Source organism: Dromaius novaehollandiae, chromosome 33 (genome assembly GCF_036370855.1).
Source record: "Dromaius novaehollandiae isolate bDroNov1 chromosome 33, bDroNov1.hap1, whole genome shotgun sequence".
In the NCBI taxonomy this organism is placed as follows: Eukaryota; Metazoa; Chordata; class Aves; order Casuariiformes; family Dromaiidae; genus Dromaius; species Dromaius novaehollandiae.
In genome coordinates, this window is record NC_088127.1 from 482,557 (window position 1) to 498,577 (window position 16,021).

The window sequence follows — 16,021 nt, forward strand, 5'->3', positions numbered from 1 at the left end:
GGGCGGGGGCGGGGCCGCTTTAAAGGGACCATGACCCCGCTGCGGCCGCCGCCGCCGGTGCGGAGGCCGGAGCGGGGAGCGGGGCGGCGACCGGCGGCGGGTGAGTGTGGTGGGGGGGCGGGACCGGACGGGGAGGAGCAGAAGCGGCCGGGGGGGGGCGGGTAGGAGCAGCTGGGGGGGGACGGATGGGGAGGCGATAGCGGCCGGGGGAGGTGATGGGGGGCAGTAGCGGGGGGGGGCAATAGAGGCCTGGGGGGGCAATAGAGGCCTGTCGGGGGGGATGGGGGGGCAGCAGAGACCTGAGGGGCTGATACAGCCTGGGGGGGGGCAGTAGAGACTTGGGGGGCAATAGGGACCTGGGGGGGGGTAATAGGAGCTGGGGGGGGTTGGGGGCCATAGGGGTTGGGGCGGGGGTAATGTAGGCCTGGGGGGCAGATTGGGGGGCTGTAGGTGCCGGGGGGGCACTAGAGGCCTGGGGGGGCAGTAGGGGCCTCGGGAGGGGATGGAGGAGCAGCAGGGGCTGGGGGGGCAATAAATGTCTGGGGGGGGGAGACTGGGGATAATAGGAGCTTGGGGGGGGCAATACAGGCCTGGGGGGGGAGGTGGAGGAGGGGGCAATACAGGCCTGGGGGGCAGATGGGGGGCAATAGGGGCCCGGGAGGGGACAATACAGGCTGGGGGGGGGTGAAGGGGCAGTAGGGGCCTGGGGGGGGGCAGATGGAGAGGCAGCAGCGGCCAGTGGGGGCATTAATGGTCTGGGGGGGGGCACATGTGAGGGGTAATACAGGATGGGGGGGATGGAGGGATAATAACAGCTTGGGGGGGCTACGGGGGGGCAGTAGCAGCCTAGGGGGGCAAGTAGGGAGGGGGTAGTATGGGATGAGGGGGGCAACAGCAGCTTCGGGGGGGCAGTATTGCCCTCGGGGTGGGGGGAGGACAAGATGGGGGCAGTACCAGCTGGGGGGGGGGACATGGAGGGAGCAGTATTTAGGGTGATGGGGGGGAGTAAGGGCTGGGTGAGGGCAGCTTTTGCCCCGGGGGGGGGCTATAACAGCTGGGGGGGGCAGAACTGCCTGGGTGGGAGGCTGCATTTGCTTGGGAGGGGGTTGATGGGGGCAATTCGGGTGTGGGGGCGATGGGGCCAGCGTCGGGGGGGGGAAACAGTGGTCTGGGGGGGGCAATCGAGGGCTATGGGGGGCAATACTGGCTGCATGTCGTCCCCCCCACCCATGGGTGCCCCCCCCCCAAGCCTGCGAGGTCCCTGGGCACCCGTTAAGCGCTGGCGGCACAGGCGAGGCCCCTCGGGGTGCCGTGGGGCAAGGGAGGCACCCAAAAATGCCTTTGGCGGGGGTGCCGGATGGGTGCCAGGGACGGCACTGGGGTGGCACCGAGGCGGGGGGGGGGGCGATGCAGCAGCCACGGTGACGTCCCCCCCCCCGCCCCCCCTTCGGCGGTGCCAAATCCCTCGGGGCGTCCTCGGCATCGGGTGTCTCCAGGCTCGTCCTTGGCAAGGACGGGGGACGCCGGCGGGGGGGGGACGCCTTCACTGGGGGGGGCTGCCGGCACTTGGGGCCACCGTTTAGGGGTGACACGTCCCCTTTGGGGACATCTCGGTGGCCTGGCTCTATCGAAACCGCCGCGGGGGGGTTCCTGCTTGCGCTTCCCCTCCGTCGGAGGAAGCCAGTGTCGAGCCGCAGCGTCGAGCCGCGCCGTTCTCCGGCCAGGGGCTCCCACGGGCTTTTCCGCAGCCCCGGTCCCATCTCGGCAGCTCGGCGCCATCGAAGCCGGGCGGAAAACAGCGCCCGGCAGCCCTAAAACTCTGTTTTTTTCCCTCAGGTTGCTGCATGGGCCGAGCCTCGGGGCCGCCATGGGGCAGAGCGAGTCGGAGCCGCAGGAGGAGACGGAGGTAGGGAAACGCCGCGGCCGTGGCCGTGCCGCGAGCATCCGGGGGGGGCTCAGCCTGTGCCTCCACGCAGGACTCGTCGCTGACGGCCGCGCTGCCCAAGCTCTTCGCCGAGGAGCAGCTGCCGACCGGCGCGGTGAGCGGCCCCGCGGGCGCGTTGGGGACACTCGAGCTGGTGTCCCCTCCCCGGCGCTCGTCCCCGTGCCGTGTCGGGACGCCGTCTCTCTCTCCGCAGGTGCTGGGGGCGATGCTGGGGCTCGGTGTCTTCGTGGTGCTCGTCGCCGCCGCCATCGCGGTGCTGGTCCGCAGGCTGCGCCTGAAAAGTGAGTGACAGATCTCGTGCCTCAGTTTCCCCGGCGCTCGCGAGGCTGGTGGCACCTAAACGGGTGCCGAGGTGACACCTCGGGGCAGCGCCGCGCTCACCCTTCGCCTTCCCGCTCTCCAGAGGTGCCGGCTCAGGAGACACCCAAGTACCGTTTCCGCAAGCGGGACAAGATGCTCTTCTACGGGCGCAAGATCATGCGCAAGGTGCCCCTGCGGCGGGCGTCGAGGGGGGGATGTGATCCGCCGGGGGGGTCCAGCACCCGTGGGAGCCATGTTTGGCCACCGGGAAGATCCCCGGAGGGATCCGGGTGGGCGCTCACCGGCCCCTCTCCCGGCAGGTCTCCCAGTCCACCTCGTCCCTGGTGGACACCACCATTTCCAGCACCTCCCGGCCCCGCATGAAGAAGAAGCTCAAGATGCTGAATATCGCCAAAAAGTGAGAGCCGGTGCCCCGAGGCTCCACGCCGGCAGAGAGGGGCCGCGGTGCTGGGGACGAGCACGGTGCTGGGGGCTGTAGATCCACATCTGGGCCCTCCTGGAGCGAGGAAGAGAGTCTCGCTTAGCCTTAATTTCCCCCGCTTTCATCATGAGCGGGCGCATTTTGGCAGAGCGTCGTGTCTTCTCACTCTTTCCCCCTCGTCCGTCTCCCGTGCAGGTTCCTGCGCATCAAGAAGGAGCTGCCCACGCTGCAGCTGAAGGAGCCTCCGCCCTCGGTGCTGGAAGCCGACCTGACCGAATTCGACGTGGCCAATTCCCACCTGCCCTCCGAAGTGCTCTACATGCTGAAAAACGTGCGGTGAGGCCCCGCCGCGGCCCTCGGGGCTCGCCTCTCCTCCCCGGAGGCGGCGGCGCCTTTTTTTGGGTGGGCGCAGGGATGCTCGGTCACCCGCCGTCCCTCCCGCATTCGCAGGGTGCTGGGGCACTTCGAGAAGCCGTTGTTTCTGGAGCTTTGCAAACACATGATCTTCCAGCAATTCCAGCAGGGAGAATACGTTTTCCGGCCCGGGCAGCCCGACACCAGCATCTACGTGCTGCAGGATGGCAAGTTGGAGCTCTTCCTGACGGAGCCGGTACGAGGAAGGGTGGATGTGGGTGCTGGGGACGGATGCGGGTGACAGGGACGTCCCCAAGGCAGGGAACGATGCCCTAAAAGCCCATCCGTGTCGCAGGACGGGAAGGAGACGGTCATGAAGGAGGTGTTCCCGGGCGACAGCGTGCACAGCCTGCTCAGCATCCTCGACGTCATCACGGTACCGAGCCGTGGGCGCCCCCGAGCCCTCCCCGACCCCCCAAACCCGACGGGGGAGAGGCCTTGGCGTCCCCCGCGCGGGCGCTGACACTGCGGTTGTCACGCAGGGGCACCAGCGGCCCTACCGGACGGTGTGCGCCCGGGCGGCAGAGGACTCCACCGTGCTGCGGCTGCCCGTCGAGGCCTTCTCGGCCGTCTTCGAGAAATACCCCGAGAGCCTGGTGCGGGTGGTGCAGGTGAGCCCGGCCACGGGCACACGCGGGGACAAGGACAACCGCCCGGGGTGGCACGTGGACGCTCACAGCTTCTTGCCCTGTAGATCATCATGGTGCGTTTGCAGCGTGTCACCTTCCTGGCCCTGCACAACTACCTGGGCCTCACGAACGAGCTCTTCAGCCACGTGAGTTGCTGTCGCGGCGTCTCCTCGTGCCCAAATCCCTCCGGAAAGGGCCGGAGGTGGCGGCTCCGTCCCCGGCTCGCAGCGGGGACCGGATGGTGACACGGCCCCTTCTCTCCACCGCAGGAGATGCAGCCGCTGCGGCTCTTCGCCCAGCCCAGCCACGCGGCCCGCACCAGCCCCGTGCGCCACAGCAAGCGGGTCCTGAGCGCTGCCGCCACCGACGAGGGCAGGGAAAACACAGCCAGGACACCAGAAGCAGCCAGGGACCTGGGTAAGACTCGGGTTGGGGTCACGTCCTGCTGGCATCGCCGTTGTCCGGATGCGTCCCCAGCGCTCAGGGCCACGTGTCACCCCACAGCCGACCCGCTGAAGGCAGGAGGTCTGGATGCCCCCGCGCCGCCGTTGCTGAGTCGCTGCATCTCGATGCCGGTGGACATCTCCGGTAGGTCGGAGCCGTGCGGTCCCGCCGGGATGGCGGTCCTGGCTCGGTGGGATCCCCGGTGACCGCCCAGTTCTCCCCCTCTTCCTTGCCCCGCGCAGGCATCCAAAGAGGTCCCCGCTCCGACTTCGACATGGCCTACGAGCGCGGCCGCATCTCGGTGTCGCTGCAGGAGGACAGCACCGGCGCCCTGGCCTCCTTCTCCCGGGTAAGGCACCACGTCCCGCCGAGCTCCCGAATTGCTCCAGCCTCCTCGGGGCTTCTCTGGGGCGCGTTGCTCCACAAGAGAGACCGGTTGGGACGTTCTTGGGCAAGAGACGTTGTGAAACGTGGTGCTTTGTCCTCGTGCCCTGAACCTTGGCGCTGCCTGCGTGGTCCCCATGGACTCTGCCTCGGCCAGACCACGCCGGTCTGATCACCAGCTGGTTTTTCCGATTAACTGGACCCATCCTTGCACTGGGAGGGAATCGTTCCTCCTCTGAGCACCCGCGTTCCTGGTGTTGTCAGAGCTCGGGGTGCTCTGGGGTGGCCGTGGCTGGAGCTGCCCCATCGTCCCTTCGCAGTCCATCTCCCATGAGCCCAAGGAGCGCAAGTCGGTGACGGTGGAGGAGCAGCCGTCGGGCGTCTACCACTACAACTACTGCGAGGACGAGACGGTGAGCGGCGACTGTCCCTTCGGGCCCTACCAGGGCCGCCAGAGCAGTGCCATCTTCGAGGCGGCGAAGCGGGAGCTGGTGAAGCTCATGAAGGTGGAGGTGAGGGCAGAGAGGTCCCCGGGGTCCTCTGTCACCTCGTGTGACGCCGTTGGCTCACCGTCACCACCGTTCTCCTTCCAGGACCCATCACTGCTCAACAACCGCGTCTTGCTCCATCACGCCAAGGCTGGGACAGTCATCGCCCGTCAAGGGGACCAGGTGGGTCTGGGCATTGCGGAGCTGCGGTGTCTTCTTGGTCCTCCCGACCCCAGGATGCTGCTCCAGACCCTGCTCCATGGGTTGCAAAAATGAGCCTTGGAGCTGCACGTTGAGGTCCTGAAGGACCCAAAGCCACCAGCAAAGAGGAGCAGAATCAAACCCAAACGGTGCCAGCTGTTGGTGGCACCAAAAGGTGTTGGCCCCACCCCTGGGGGGACCGGTGGTGGCACCCAAGGGTGCTACGCTGACGGTGGCCCCGTCCCCGCAGGACGTGAGCCTCCACTTCGTGCTCTGGGGCTGCCTGCACGTGTACCAGCGGATGATCGACAAGGCGGAGGACGTGTGCCTCTTCCTGACGCAGCCCGGCGAGATGGTGGGCCAACTAGCCGTGCTCACCGGCGAGCCCCTCATCTTCACCATCAAGGCCAACCGCGACTGCACCTTCCTCAAGATCTCCAAGTCGGACTTCTACGAGTGAGTAGCGGCGCCGGTGGGGAGGGCAAAAAGGGCGTTTCCAGGGCCAACACGGGGAACCGGCGAGCCCCGACCCAACCGGATCTCTGCGTCCGTTTGGGGGGGATCGGCGGCGCGGGGTCCCTCGTCCCCTGACTGCCACCCGTCCGCAGGATCATGCGGGAGCAGCCCAGCGTGGTGCTGAGCGTCGCCCACACCGTGGCCGCCCGCATGTCGCCCTTCGTGCGCCAGATGGACTTTGCCATCGACTGGATGGCGGTGGAGGCCGGGCGCGCGCTCTACAGGTGGGTGCCGCGGGGCGGCCGCCCTGCCCCGTTGCAGCAGGGCTTGTTTCTGGACGCTTTTTTATTTTATTTTATGTTTTTCCCTCCCTGCAGGCAGGGCGACAAGTCGGACTGCACCTACATCGCGCTCAATGGGCGCCTCCGCTCCGTCATCCAGAAGGGCAGCGGCAAGAAGGAGCTCATCGGCGAGTACGGCCGCGGGGACCTCATCGGCGTGGTGAGCGGCGAGCCGGGACCTCCCGGCTTCTCCCTGGGGCTACGTCCGCTCTGCTGCGGCTGCCCGGAGCCGTTCCCACCCCTCTCCGGAGGCCGGAGGTCTCCGATCAACGCATCCCGTCTCCTTCTCCAGGTGGAAGCCCTCACCCGGCAGCCCCGAGCCACCACGGTCCACGCCGTCCGGGACACGGAGCTGGCCAAGCTGCCCGAGGGGACCCTGAACAACATCAAGCGCAGATACCCCCAGGTACGAGGCTGGAGCCCCGAGCTCCTTCCCTGGAAACCATCTTTAATTAAAGAAGGGATTAAACCTGGGTGGTTGTTTCATGCCCCAAGGCAGGGTGTTTCTCTGAGGTTGTCAAAAGATGAGGGAACGTGGTGGCTTGCACCCCAAAAGACACACGGGGCTTGGTCCCGGGGTTTTAAGGTGTCTTGGCACCGGCCATGCTCCTGCCTTTGGGTGTCTGAGCAGCTGGAGCATCGCCATGGAGCGAGCGGGGAGCTCTGATGGCTGTCCCTGTCCTCGTCCCTGCAGGTCGTCACCCGCCTCATCCACCTGCTGAGCCAGAAGATCCTGGGAAACCTGCAGCAGCTCCGGGGCCCCTTCGCAGGTGGGACCCGAAGGGCTCTCGCCAGCCGTGCCGTGGTTGTTCCCTCGCCTCGATCGGCCCCCGTTAAGGGCAGGATGCCCCCGGTCGTGTCCCCCCGTGCATGCAGCATCTCTGCCCTTGCAGGCTCCGGCTTGGGCATGGCCTCCAGCTCGGAGCCCACCAACCCCACCAGCAACCTGTCGACGGTGGCGGTGCTGCCGGTGTGCGACGACGTGCCCACGGCCGCCTTCACCCTGGAGCTCAAGCACGCGCTCAACGCCATCGGTGAGTGCTGACCACAGCACGGTGGTGACCACAGCCCCACGGTGGTGGCCACAGCACAGTGGCGGCCACAATTGTGACCACAGCACGGTGGTGACCTTGGCCCCACGGTGGTGTCCACAGTGGTGACCACAGCCCCATAGTGCTGACCACAGCACGGTGGTGACCACAGCCCCACGGTGGTGGCCACAGCACAGTGGCGGCCACAATTGTGACCACAGCATGGTGGTGACCATGGCCCCACGGTGGTGTCCACAGTGGTGACTGCAGCTCCAGAGTGCTGGCCACAGCATGGTGGTGACCACGGCCCCATGGTGCTGGCCACAGCACGGTGGTGGCCACGGTTGTGACCACAGCATGGTGGTGACCACGGCCCCACAGTGGTGACCGCAGCGCGGTGGTGGCCACAGTGGTGACCACGGCCCCACGGTGGTGACCGCAGTGCGGTGGTGGCCATGGCCCCATGGTGACCACAGCATGGTGGTGACCACGGCCCCACCTCTTACAGGTCCCACGCTGCTCCTCACCAGCGATATCATCCGCGCCCGGCTTGGCTCATCGGCGCTGGACAGGTAAAAGAGCGGCAGGAGCGAGACGGCGCGCACCAGGGAGGGGCCGTGCCGGCGGCTGACGATGGCTCCTTCCCGGCAGCATCCACGAATACCGCCTGTTGGGCTGGCTGGCCCAGCAAGAAGACATCCACCGCATCGTGCTCTACCAAACCGACTGCACCTTGACGCCCTGGACCGTGCGCTGCATCCGGCAAGCGGACTGCATCCTCATCGTGGGGCTGGGAGAGCAGGAGCCGGCGCTGGGAGAGGTGAGTCGTGCCGCGGGGGCGTGGACGGAGGGTGCTGAGCTGGTGGCGCGGGCGTCCCTTGCTGATGGCCTTGGCAGCTGGAGCAGATGCTGGAGAACACGGCCGTGCGCGCCCTGAAGCAGCTGATCCTGCTGCACCGCGAGGACGGCGCCAGCCCTTGCCGCACCGTCGAGTGGCTCAACATGCGCAGCTGGTGCTCGGGCCACCTGCACATCAAGTGTCCCCGGCGCGTCTTCTCCCGCCGCAGCCCCACCAAGCTGGTACGTGCGGCTCCGGCCGGCGCCGTGCCGGGATGCGGAGCCGCCGCCGCTCCAGCCGCCCGCTCTCCCCTCCGCAGAGGGAGATGTACGAGAAAGTGTTTGAGAAAAACGCCGACCGGCACAGCGACTTCTCCCGCCTGGCGCGGGTGCTCACCGGCAACACCATCGCCCTGGTCCTGGGTGGAGGCGGCGCCAGGTGGGTGCCCCGGCCCCGCCGCGTCCGGCCCCGCGGCGGAGCAGCCCGAGGCGCTGATCCTCCCCCCTTCCCTCCCTTCCTCAGGGGTTGCTCTCACATCGGGGTGATCAAGGCCATGGAGGAGGCGGGGATCCCCATCGACATGATCGGCGGCACCTCCATCGGCTCCTTCATCGGCGCGCTCTACGCTGAGGAGCGCAGTGCTGTGCGCACCAAGCAGCGGGCCCGCGAGTGGGCCAAGGTGGGCGCCGAGCTCACCCCCTCGCCGGGCCCAAAAAGTCGCCGTTGGCAGCCGGCCCTGCCCTGGGGCGTTGCCAAAAATGCCTCCCTCCATCCGCTCTGTCCCCTTCTCCTCCTGCAGTGCATGAATTCGGTGTTCGAGACTGTCCTGGACCTCACCTACCCCATCACCTCCATGTTTTCGGGCTCGGCCTTCAACGCCAGCATCAATAAGGTTTTCCAGGATAAGCAGATCGAGGTGCGTTGGATGAGGCTGGGACGGGCACCCTCGGGTGGGCTGCGGTGCCCCGGCGAGCTCTCAGCCGTGGCGACATCCCCGCGGCGTCACCTGTCCCCTCTGTCCCCGCAGGACCTGTGGCTGCCCTACTTCAACGTGACGACCGACATCACGGCCTCGGCCATGCGGGTGCACACGGATGGTAAGAGCTCGCTGGGCTGCTGGTGCACCCCGAGGATTTGCGGGGGACCTCTCTGAGCCCCGTCGCACTGCAACTGATTTGTCTCACCCTGTTCTTGCGGGTGCTGCACCCTCAAACGGTGCCACGAGCCCACCTTGCTCGGCACCGACGCCACGTGCCCCAGGAGGCCACGTGGGTTTGGAGCCCACCTCCGCAGCTCGTGGTGGAGCAGCTCCCCGACGGGAGCACCGCGGGGTCCACCTGGGTCCCGCATCGGGGCCGGGTGCTGGCTCTTTTCCTCCATCCTTGGGTGCAGAATCGGGGCGCGCAGCTGCGTCCTGGCGCCCCGGCGGCCCCCACCACGCGTGCGTGTCCACCATGCATGGACCTTCTCCTTCTAACGCATCTGCTCACCCCTAACCCCAGTAACCCTCGCTCACGGCATGGGTGCGCGGGCTCCGGCACAGCCTGGCCGTGCCGGCCCTGCCCAGCTGCTGCGGTGGCGGGTGCGCGAGACCCACGGTGACAGGGCTACGGTGATGGGCAGGGGGACACGGTGGCACGGGGTTTCCGGAGGGGAAGACGGGCCCCTCGTTCTTGCCTGGTGTCGGAGCTCACCTGGGACATTGAGAGCCGTCCACGGGGACGCACGCGGTGGCTTGTAAAGGGTCTGGCTCTCTATCTGCCTGCTCGGCCGTCCTCTAACGCCAACTAACCCTCGACTCACTGCTCTTAACCACCCCCGGTGTCCCCAGGGACCGTCCTCTTCCTCCCGGCGAGGCTGAAGCACCTTCCATGGTGCATCTCCCCAGCCTGGGACTGAGCACGTTCCCTCCGGGACCCGGGCAGCACCGGGTGCTGACCCCCTTCAGTGTCCATCACCCGTGCTGGGTGGCCGTCCCCAAGCTTGCACGTGTGTCCTCTGTCCCTCTCGTCTCTCCCCCACCACCTTGTGTCCTTCTCCTTGTGTCCCCCGCCCCGGCGGCTGTGACTCGTGTCCTCTCCCTCCGGCAGGCAGCGTTTGGCGCTACGTCCGAGCCAGTGCGTCTTATACCCCCTACCTGCCTCCGCTCTGCGACCCCAAGGACGGCCACTGGCTCGTGGACGGCTGCTATGTTAACAATGTCCCAGGTCAGCATCTCCCTCGTCCCCACCCGCCGCTCGGCCGGGAGGGCGCCGAAAAATAAAACCACGCCGACGACAAACCCGCCCGGCTCGGCTCGAGCCGCCCCACAGCCCTCGTCCTTCCTTCCGAGCCCCGGCGCGGCCGTGTCCCCCCACCGCCACCGCCACCAAAGCCCGGTTAGGCAGGTCCGTGAGCCCCGGGTAGGGTACGCGTGCCGCCCCGGCGCAGGGTGCCGGCGCCGTGCTCACTGCGTTTGTTCCCGCTGGCTAGGCTCGCTCTGGCGGTACGTGCGAGCCAGCATGACCCTTTCCGGGTACCTCCCGCCCCTCTGCGACCCCAAGGACGGCAACTTGCTGATGGACGGTGGTTACATCAACAACCTGCCAGGCAAGTAACCCGCCGCTCCGGCTCCCCTCGGCACCGGGGCGGCCGGGTGGGCGCCGCGGCGGCCGGCGCCGCCTAAGCCAAATCCATCCTGCGCCGTTTCTTGGTGTCCTCAGCACCCGGCTGCTCTCCACGCTCGTTTTCTTGCAAGCTGCCACCATCTCGTAGCATCTCTTGGCGTCCTTGGTGCCAGGTTGTCCTCCTGGGGCATCCTCGGTGCTCGGGTGCATCTTGGCACCGGGTGCATCTCAGTGCTCAGGTGCATCCCACCGCAGATGCGTCTCCGTCTCCCTCACGCCCACGCCGGGTTGCGTCACCGCTCCCAGCCACCGCATCCCACCGCCTGGCGCCGGCACCCATGGGACTCCGCTCATCCTCCCGCCGGGTGCCACCACGGCTTTGCTGGCCACGCCGGGCTTGGGGCGCCGCCCACGCTGTCTCTGTTTTCCCCGCTCCGCTCTCATTTTGGGAATTTGAGGAACTGGGGCGCTGCCGAGCCGTGCCGGGGGGTGGCGAGCCGCCCCGACACCCGCTTTTCTCCCATCCCGCAGCCGACATCGCCCGCAACATGGGCGCCAAAACGGTGATCGCCATCGACGTGGGCAGCCAGGACGAGACAGACCTGTGCAACTACGGCGACAGCCTCTCAGGCTGGTGGCTCCTCTGGAAACGCCTCAACCCTTGGGCCGAAAAAGTCAAGGTGAGGATCGATGCGTCTGGCATCGGGGGCACCCTGGGGTGGCGGGGGACCCCGCTGAGCATCCAGCCCCGCAGGTCCCTGACATGGCGGAGATCCAGTCACGCCTGGCCTACGTGTCGTGCGTGCGGCAGCTGGAGGTGGTCAAGTCCAGCTCCTACTGCGAGTACATCCGGCCCCCCATCGACCGCTTCAAGACCATGGATTTCGGCAAGTTTGACGAAATCTATGTGAGTTGGGGATGGCCAGGGTGGTGGCGGGGTGCCCGGGTCATCAATGGGGTGCCCAGGTCTTCATTTGGGGTGTCTTGGCCTTAGTTTTGGGGTGCCCCACTGTTAATGGGGGTGCCAGACCTTCATTTGGAGTGCCTGGGCTGTTGATGGGGTGCTAAGGTCTTCATTTGGAGTGTCATGGTCTTCTTTTGGGGTGCTCCAACCATTAATGGGGTGCCTAGACCTTCATTTGGGGTGCCCAGGTCTTCACCTGGTTTGTCTTAGCCTTCAGGGTGCCCAGGCCACCATTTGGGGTGCCCTAGATGTTAACAGGGTGCCTAGGCCATTAGTTGTTACGCCCTGGCCATTAATGGGGTCTCCAGGCCTTTGTTTGAGGTGTCCCAGCCATCGTTTTGGGGTGCCTTGGCCTTTAACGGGGTGCCTAGGCCACCAGTTGCAATGCCCAGGCCTTCGTTTAGGGTGTCTTGGCCTTCGTTGGGGTTGCCCCAGTCAACGGTGAGGTTGCCCTAGTCAACAGTTGGGTTGCCCACACCATCGTGCGGGGTACCCTGGCCGTTGGTTAGGTTGCCCCCGTCATCGTGTGGGTTGCCCAGACCATCACGTAGGTTGCCCCGGCCCTCGCGTGGGGCATCTAGGCCCCCAGTTGGGTTGCCCCAGCCAGCGGTGGGCTGCGCCCGCTCTCCCCGCAGGACGTGGGCTACCAGCACGGTAAGGTGGTCTTCGACGGCTGGAGCCGCGGGGACATCATCGAGAAGATGGTGAAGGACCGGCGCTCGGCTGACTTCTACGAAAGCAAGCGCATGGACGTGAGCAGGGAGGGGGGAGTGGGGCTGGGGGGGGGGGCAGCCGCGGCACCCAGCCCTGGTGCCCCGATTTTGAGTTTTTTCACCCCAACTGCTCTCAGTACCTGGTCCTGGAGGCAGCTCTGGGCTGGGAGCAGCACCCCTGTGCCCTGCAGTCCATCTTCCTGCCCCTTCCACCATCCTTCTGTCCCCCCCCCCCCAAGTCCATCTCTTGTCCCACCAGCGTCTTCCTGTCCCTCCCAACATCCTTCTGTCCCTCCCCTAGTCCATCTCCTGTCCCACCAGCATCTTCCGATCCCTCCCAATGTCCTTGTCCCTCCCCTAGTCCATCTCCTGTCCCTCCCAATGTCCTTCTGTCCCTCCCCTAGTCCATCTCCTGTCCCTCCCAGTGTCCTTCTGTCCCTCCCCAGTCCATCTCCTGTCCCTCCCAACTTCCTTCTGTCCCTCCCCAGTCCATCTCCTGTCCCACCAGCATCTTCCGGTCCCTCCCAATGTCCTTGTCCCTCCCCTAGTCCATCTCCTGTCCCTCCCAATGTCCTTCTGTCCCTCCCCAGTCCATCTCCTGTCCCACCAGTATCTTCCGGTCCCTCCCAATGTCCTTCTGTCCCTCCCCTAGTCCATCTCCTGTCCCTCCCAATGTCCTTCTGTCCCCCCAGTCCATCTCCTGTCCCACCAGCATCTTCCTGTCCCTCCCAATGTCCTTCTGTCCCCCCTAGTCCATCTCATTTCCCTCCCAATGTCCTTCTGTCCCTCCCCTAGTCCATCCCCTGTCCCACCAGCATCTTCCTCTTCCCTCCAGTTCATCTCCTGTCCCCCCCCCAACATCTTCCTGTCCCCCCGCCCATCTCCTGTCCCTCCCAACATCCTTCTCTCCCCCCAGCATCTTCATGTCCCTCTTGCCCACCCTGTATCCACAATATCCCTGCATCCCCTTGACCATCTCGTTCCCCCCCCCCCACCCCCATCTCTTCCCCACTCCGTCCCTCTCCTCTTCCTCTCTTCTGCATCCTCTGTGCCACCTTCATCCCCCCCGTCCCCTCCTCGGCGACAGCTCCAGGCGTCTCGGGACCCCCTTTTCCTCCCCACCCAAAGGTGCTGACGTGCCCCAGCGCCGGCTTCACGGACCTGGCGGAGATCGTGTCCCGCATCGAGCCCGCCAAGAGCTACCTGTCGGACGGTTACGCGGACGGTGAGCGGGGGACGGGGTGGGGACAGGAACGGGGACACGACAGAGCCACCCCGTCACCCTGTCCCTCTCGCGCCCGCAGAGGAGTCTGACTACCTCACCGAGTACGAGGAAGAGGGGCTGGAGGTGGCGCGGGGCGAGGAGGAGGCTTTCGCCCCGGCCGAGTGGCCCGGGGCCTCCGAGACGGTGAGCGTGTCCGGGGATGGGTGCTGGGGACTCCCATGGGTGCTCCGGCCCGTGTGAGGGGCAGGTCCTGCATCATGGCACAGTCCCAGTCCCACCCACGTGTCCCCTAGCTCCATGTGGGCTTGGGCACAGCCTGGCACCCACGGGTGCTGCATCATGTCACGGTCCCAGTCCCACCCATGTGTCCCCCAGCTCCCTGTGGGCTTGGGCACAGCCTGGCACCCACGGGTGCTGCATCATGTCATGGTCCCAGTCCCACCCATGTGTCCCCCAGCTCCCTGTGGGCTTGGGCACAGCCTGGCACCCACGGGTGCTGCATCATGTCATGGTCCCAGTCCCACCCATGTGTCCCCCAGCTCCCTGTGGGCTTGGGCACAGCCTGGCACCCACGGGTGCTGCATCATGTCACGGTCCCAGTCCCACCCATGTGTCCCCCAGCTCCGTGTGGGCTTGGGCACAGCCTGGCACCCACGGGTGCTGCATCATGTCACGGTCCCAGTCCCACCCATGTGTCCCCCAGCTCTCTGCAGGCTCAGGCACCGCCTGGCACCCACGGGTGCCACACCAGGTCCCTCACCCCTGTCTCCCATCTCTCTCCAGGAGGACGAGAAGAGCCTGCGGCACCGGCCGAGCCCAGCGCGGGAGCCCTCCACACCCCAAGCCTGAGCCCCGCGGCACCCACCCCGGCACCCCAGGACGCCCCGACCACCCGGAGGAGCCACCTCTCCCTGCCGCTGTCCCAAAGCCCGGGTGGGGACACCGGCCGCCCGGGGACGCTCAAGGGACCCCCTTTCCCCTCCCGGCACCATTGCACTGGCCCAGTTCCCCCTCGGAGGCCGAAGGCCGAGCACCCACCTCATCCGGCGGGTGCCCCCGCGGGATCCGTTTAGCCGAGGGGGAAAACGACTGCTGTATATTTTTTATTATTATTAATATTAATATTATTAATATTATTTAAAAGGAAGCTTGCAGCCCCCGACTTGCCGCATTAAAGCTTCGAGGGTGGCGTGCGCTGGGGCAGCAGCCTCCCTGTGCCCCTCACGTGTCACGAGTTGTGCTGGGCTCTGCGGCAACACTTTGGTGTCACCGGTGTCTGCCGTGTCCTGGCACCCTGGGTGTTGGCTTGGTGTCACCAGCATCAGCTGTGTCCCAGCACCCTGATGTCAATTTGGTGTCACCAACTTCTGCCACTTCCCAGCACCTCGGTGTTGCTTCAGTGTCACCGGTGTCCCCACATCCTGGTGCTGGTTCAGTGTCACCATCATCGGCCGTGTCCTGCCACCCTCGTGTCCATTCAATGTCACTGGCACCTGCCACCCCGGTGACACACCACTGGTGTCCCAGCACCCGGGTCTCCTGCTTTGGTGTCACCAGTGCATGCCATCTCCCAGCGCCCTGGTGTCACTCAGGTGGCACCAGCGTCCTGCTCTGCAGCACAGGGAGAGGTGGGTGAGCTGGTGGCACCTGATGGGTGCCTGGCACTGGGGGTGCCCTGGGGACCCTGGGACAGCGGGGGGGACCCTACTGGCTCCCCCCTGGTCACCAGTACCGGATCGGGCTCCGCTCCTGCCGCATGGGAACGCCCTGGCGCTGGGGATGGGCGTGGGGACACCCTGGGGACAGGGACGTGTTGGGCTGAGGACATCTGTGGGGACCTCAGGGGACAGGGATAGGCATGGGGACAGGGCCATGGGTGGGGACACCCTGGCGATGAGGTTGTGTATGGGGACATCCATGGGGATGAGGACATGCTTGGGGACCCCCAGAGGACAGGGACACAAATGGGGACACCCTGGGGATGAGCATGTGTGTGGGAGCAGGGTTGTCTGTGGGGACACCCTGGGGATGGGGACAGGGCTGGGGACCTCCAGGGGACAGGGCTGTGCATGGGGACACCTACGGGATGGGGACATGCCTGGGGACAGGGACACATGTGGGGACAGGGACATCTGCAGGGACATCTTGAGGCTGAAGACATCTGTCAGGACCCCCAGGCGACGGGGATGGGGACATGAGTGGGGACACCCTGGGGACCAGGACATGCCTGGGGACCTCTGGGGATATATGTGACAACGGCTGGGGGGGAACAGGGCTGGCTATGGGGACAGGGACATGCACGTGCTTGGGGACCACCACAGCACCCACAGGTCCTGCTGCAGCACCCACGGGCTGAGGGCCAACGCGCTAAGCCGGGACTCGGCCACCGCGGTGGTTTCCGGCACCCGGCTCCGTGGCCGGGGCTGGCGGGTGCTGATAGCACCCGGCTCTTCCTGTGCACCCGGGGCCACCCTGGGGCTGGGCACCCGCTGGGGGCCTCCCGCTGCCCCGTTTCCAGCTCCCCCCGTTAGTGCCAGAGGGATGGGGGTGGGTGCACCCAAGGGTGGGTGCACCCATGTCATGGACACGCTGGGCACGGG

At 66.5% G+C, this 16,021-nt stretch overlaps 1 protein-coding gene across 8 annotated transcripts; it reads left to right on the forward strand.

The window, feature by feature from the left end:
• The first annotated feature begins 3 nt into the window (after positions 1–3).
• PNPLA6 (patatin like phospholipase domain containing 6) lies at positions 4–14,568 on the forward strand. 8 transcript variants are annotated; one of them, XM_064499327.1, is made up of 37 exons: positions 4–100; positions 1,837–1,906; positions 1,977–2,039; positions 2,139–2,226; positions 2,349–2,431; positions 2,566–2,663; positions 2,883–3,023; positions 3,138–3,297; positions 3,397–3,477; positions 3,584–3,712; positions 3,796–3,876; positions 4,000–4,147; positions 4,235–4,318; positions 4,417–4,523; positions 4,879–5,070; positions 5,152–5,229; positions 5,498–5,703; positions 5,856–5,987; positions 6,081–6,204; positions 6,337–6,450; positions 6,739–6,814; positions 6,938–7,078; positions 7,584–7,647; positions 7,727–7,895; positions 7,973–8,155; positions 8,233–8,351; positions 8,436–8,592; positions 8,713–8,829; positions 8,941–9,010; positions 10,004–10,120; positions 10,386–10,502; positions 11,051–11,199; positions 11,274–11,426; positions 12,119–12,235; positions 13,325–13,421; positions 13,501–13,604; positions 14,205–14,568. In XM_064499327.1, the coding sequence occupies exons 2-37, from the start codon at positions 1,868–1,870 to the stop codon at positions 14,268–14,270; spliced, it is 4,164 nt and encodes a 1,387-aa protein (XP_064355397.1). In that variant the 5' UTR covers positions 4–100; positions 1,837–1,867; the 3' UTR covers positions 14,271–14,568. The 8 variants fall into 8 exon arrangements, 7 of the variants coding, with proteins under 7 accessions (XP_064355397.1, XP_064355398.1, XP_064355394.1 ...); XM_064499328.1 differs by lacking the exon at positions 4–100 and adding an exon at positions 126–161; XM_064499324.1 differs by lacking the exon at positions 4–100 and adding an exon at positions 1,188–1,291 and having other exon boundaries at positions 7,982–8,155.
• Positions 14,569–16,021: the final 1,453 nt, after the last annotated feature.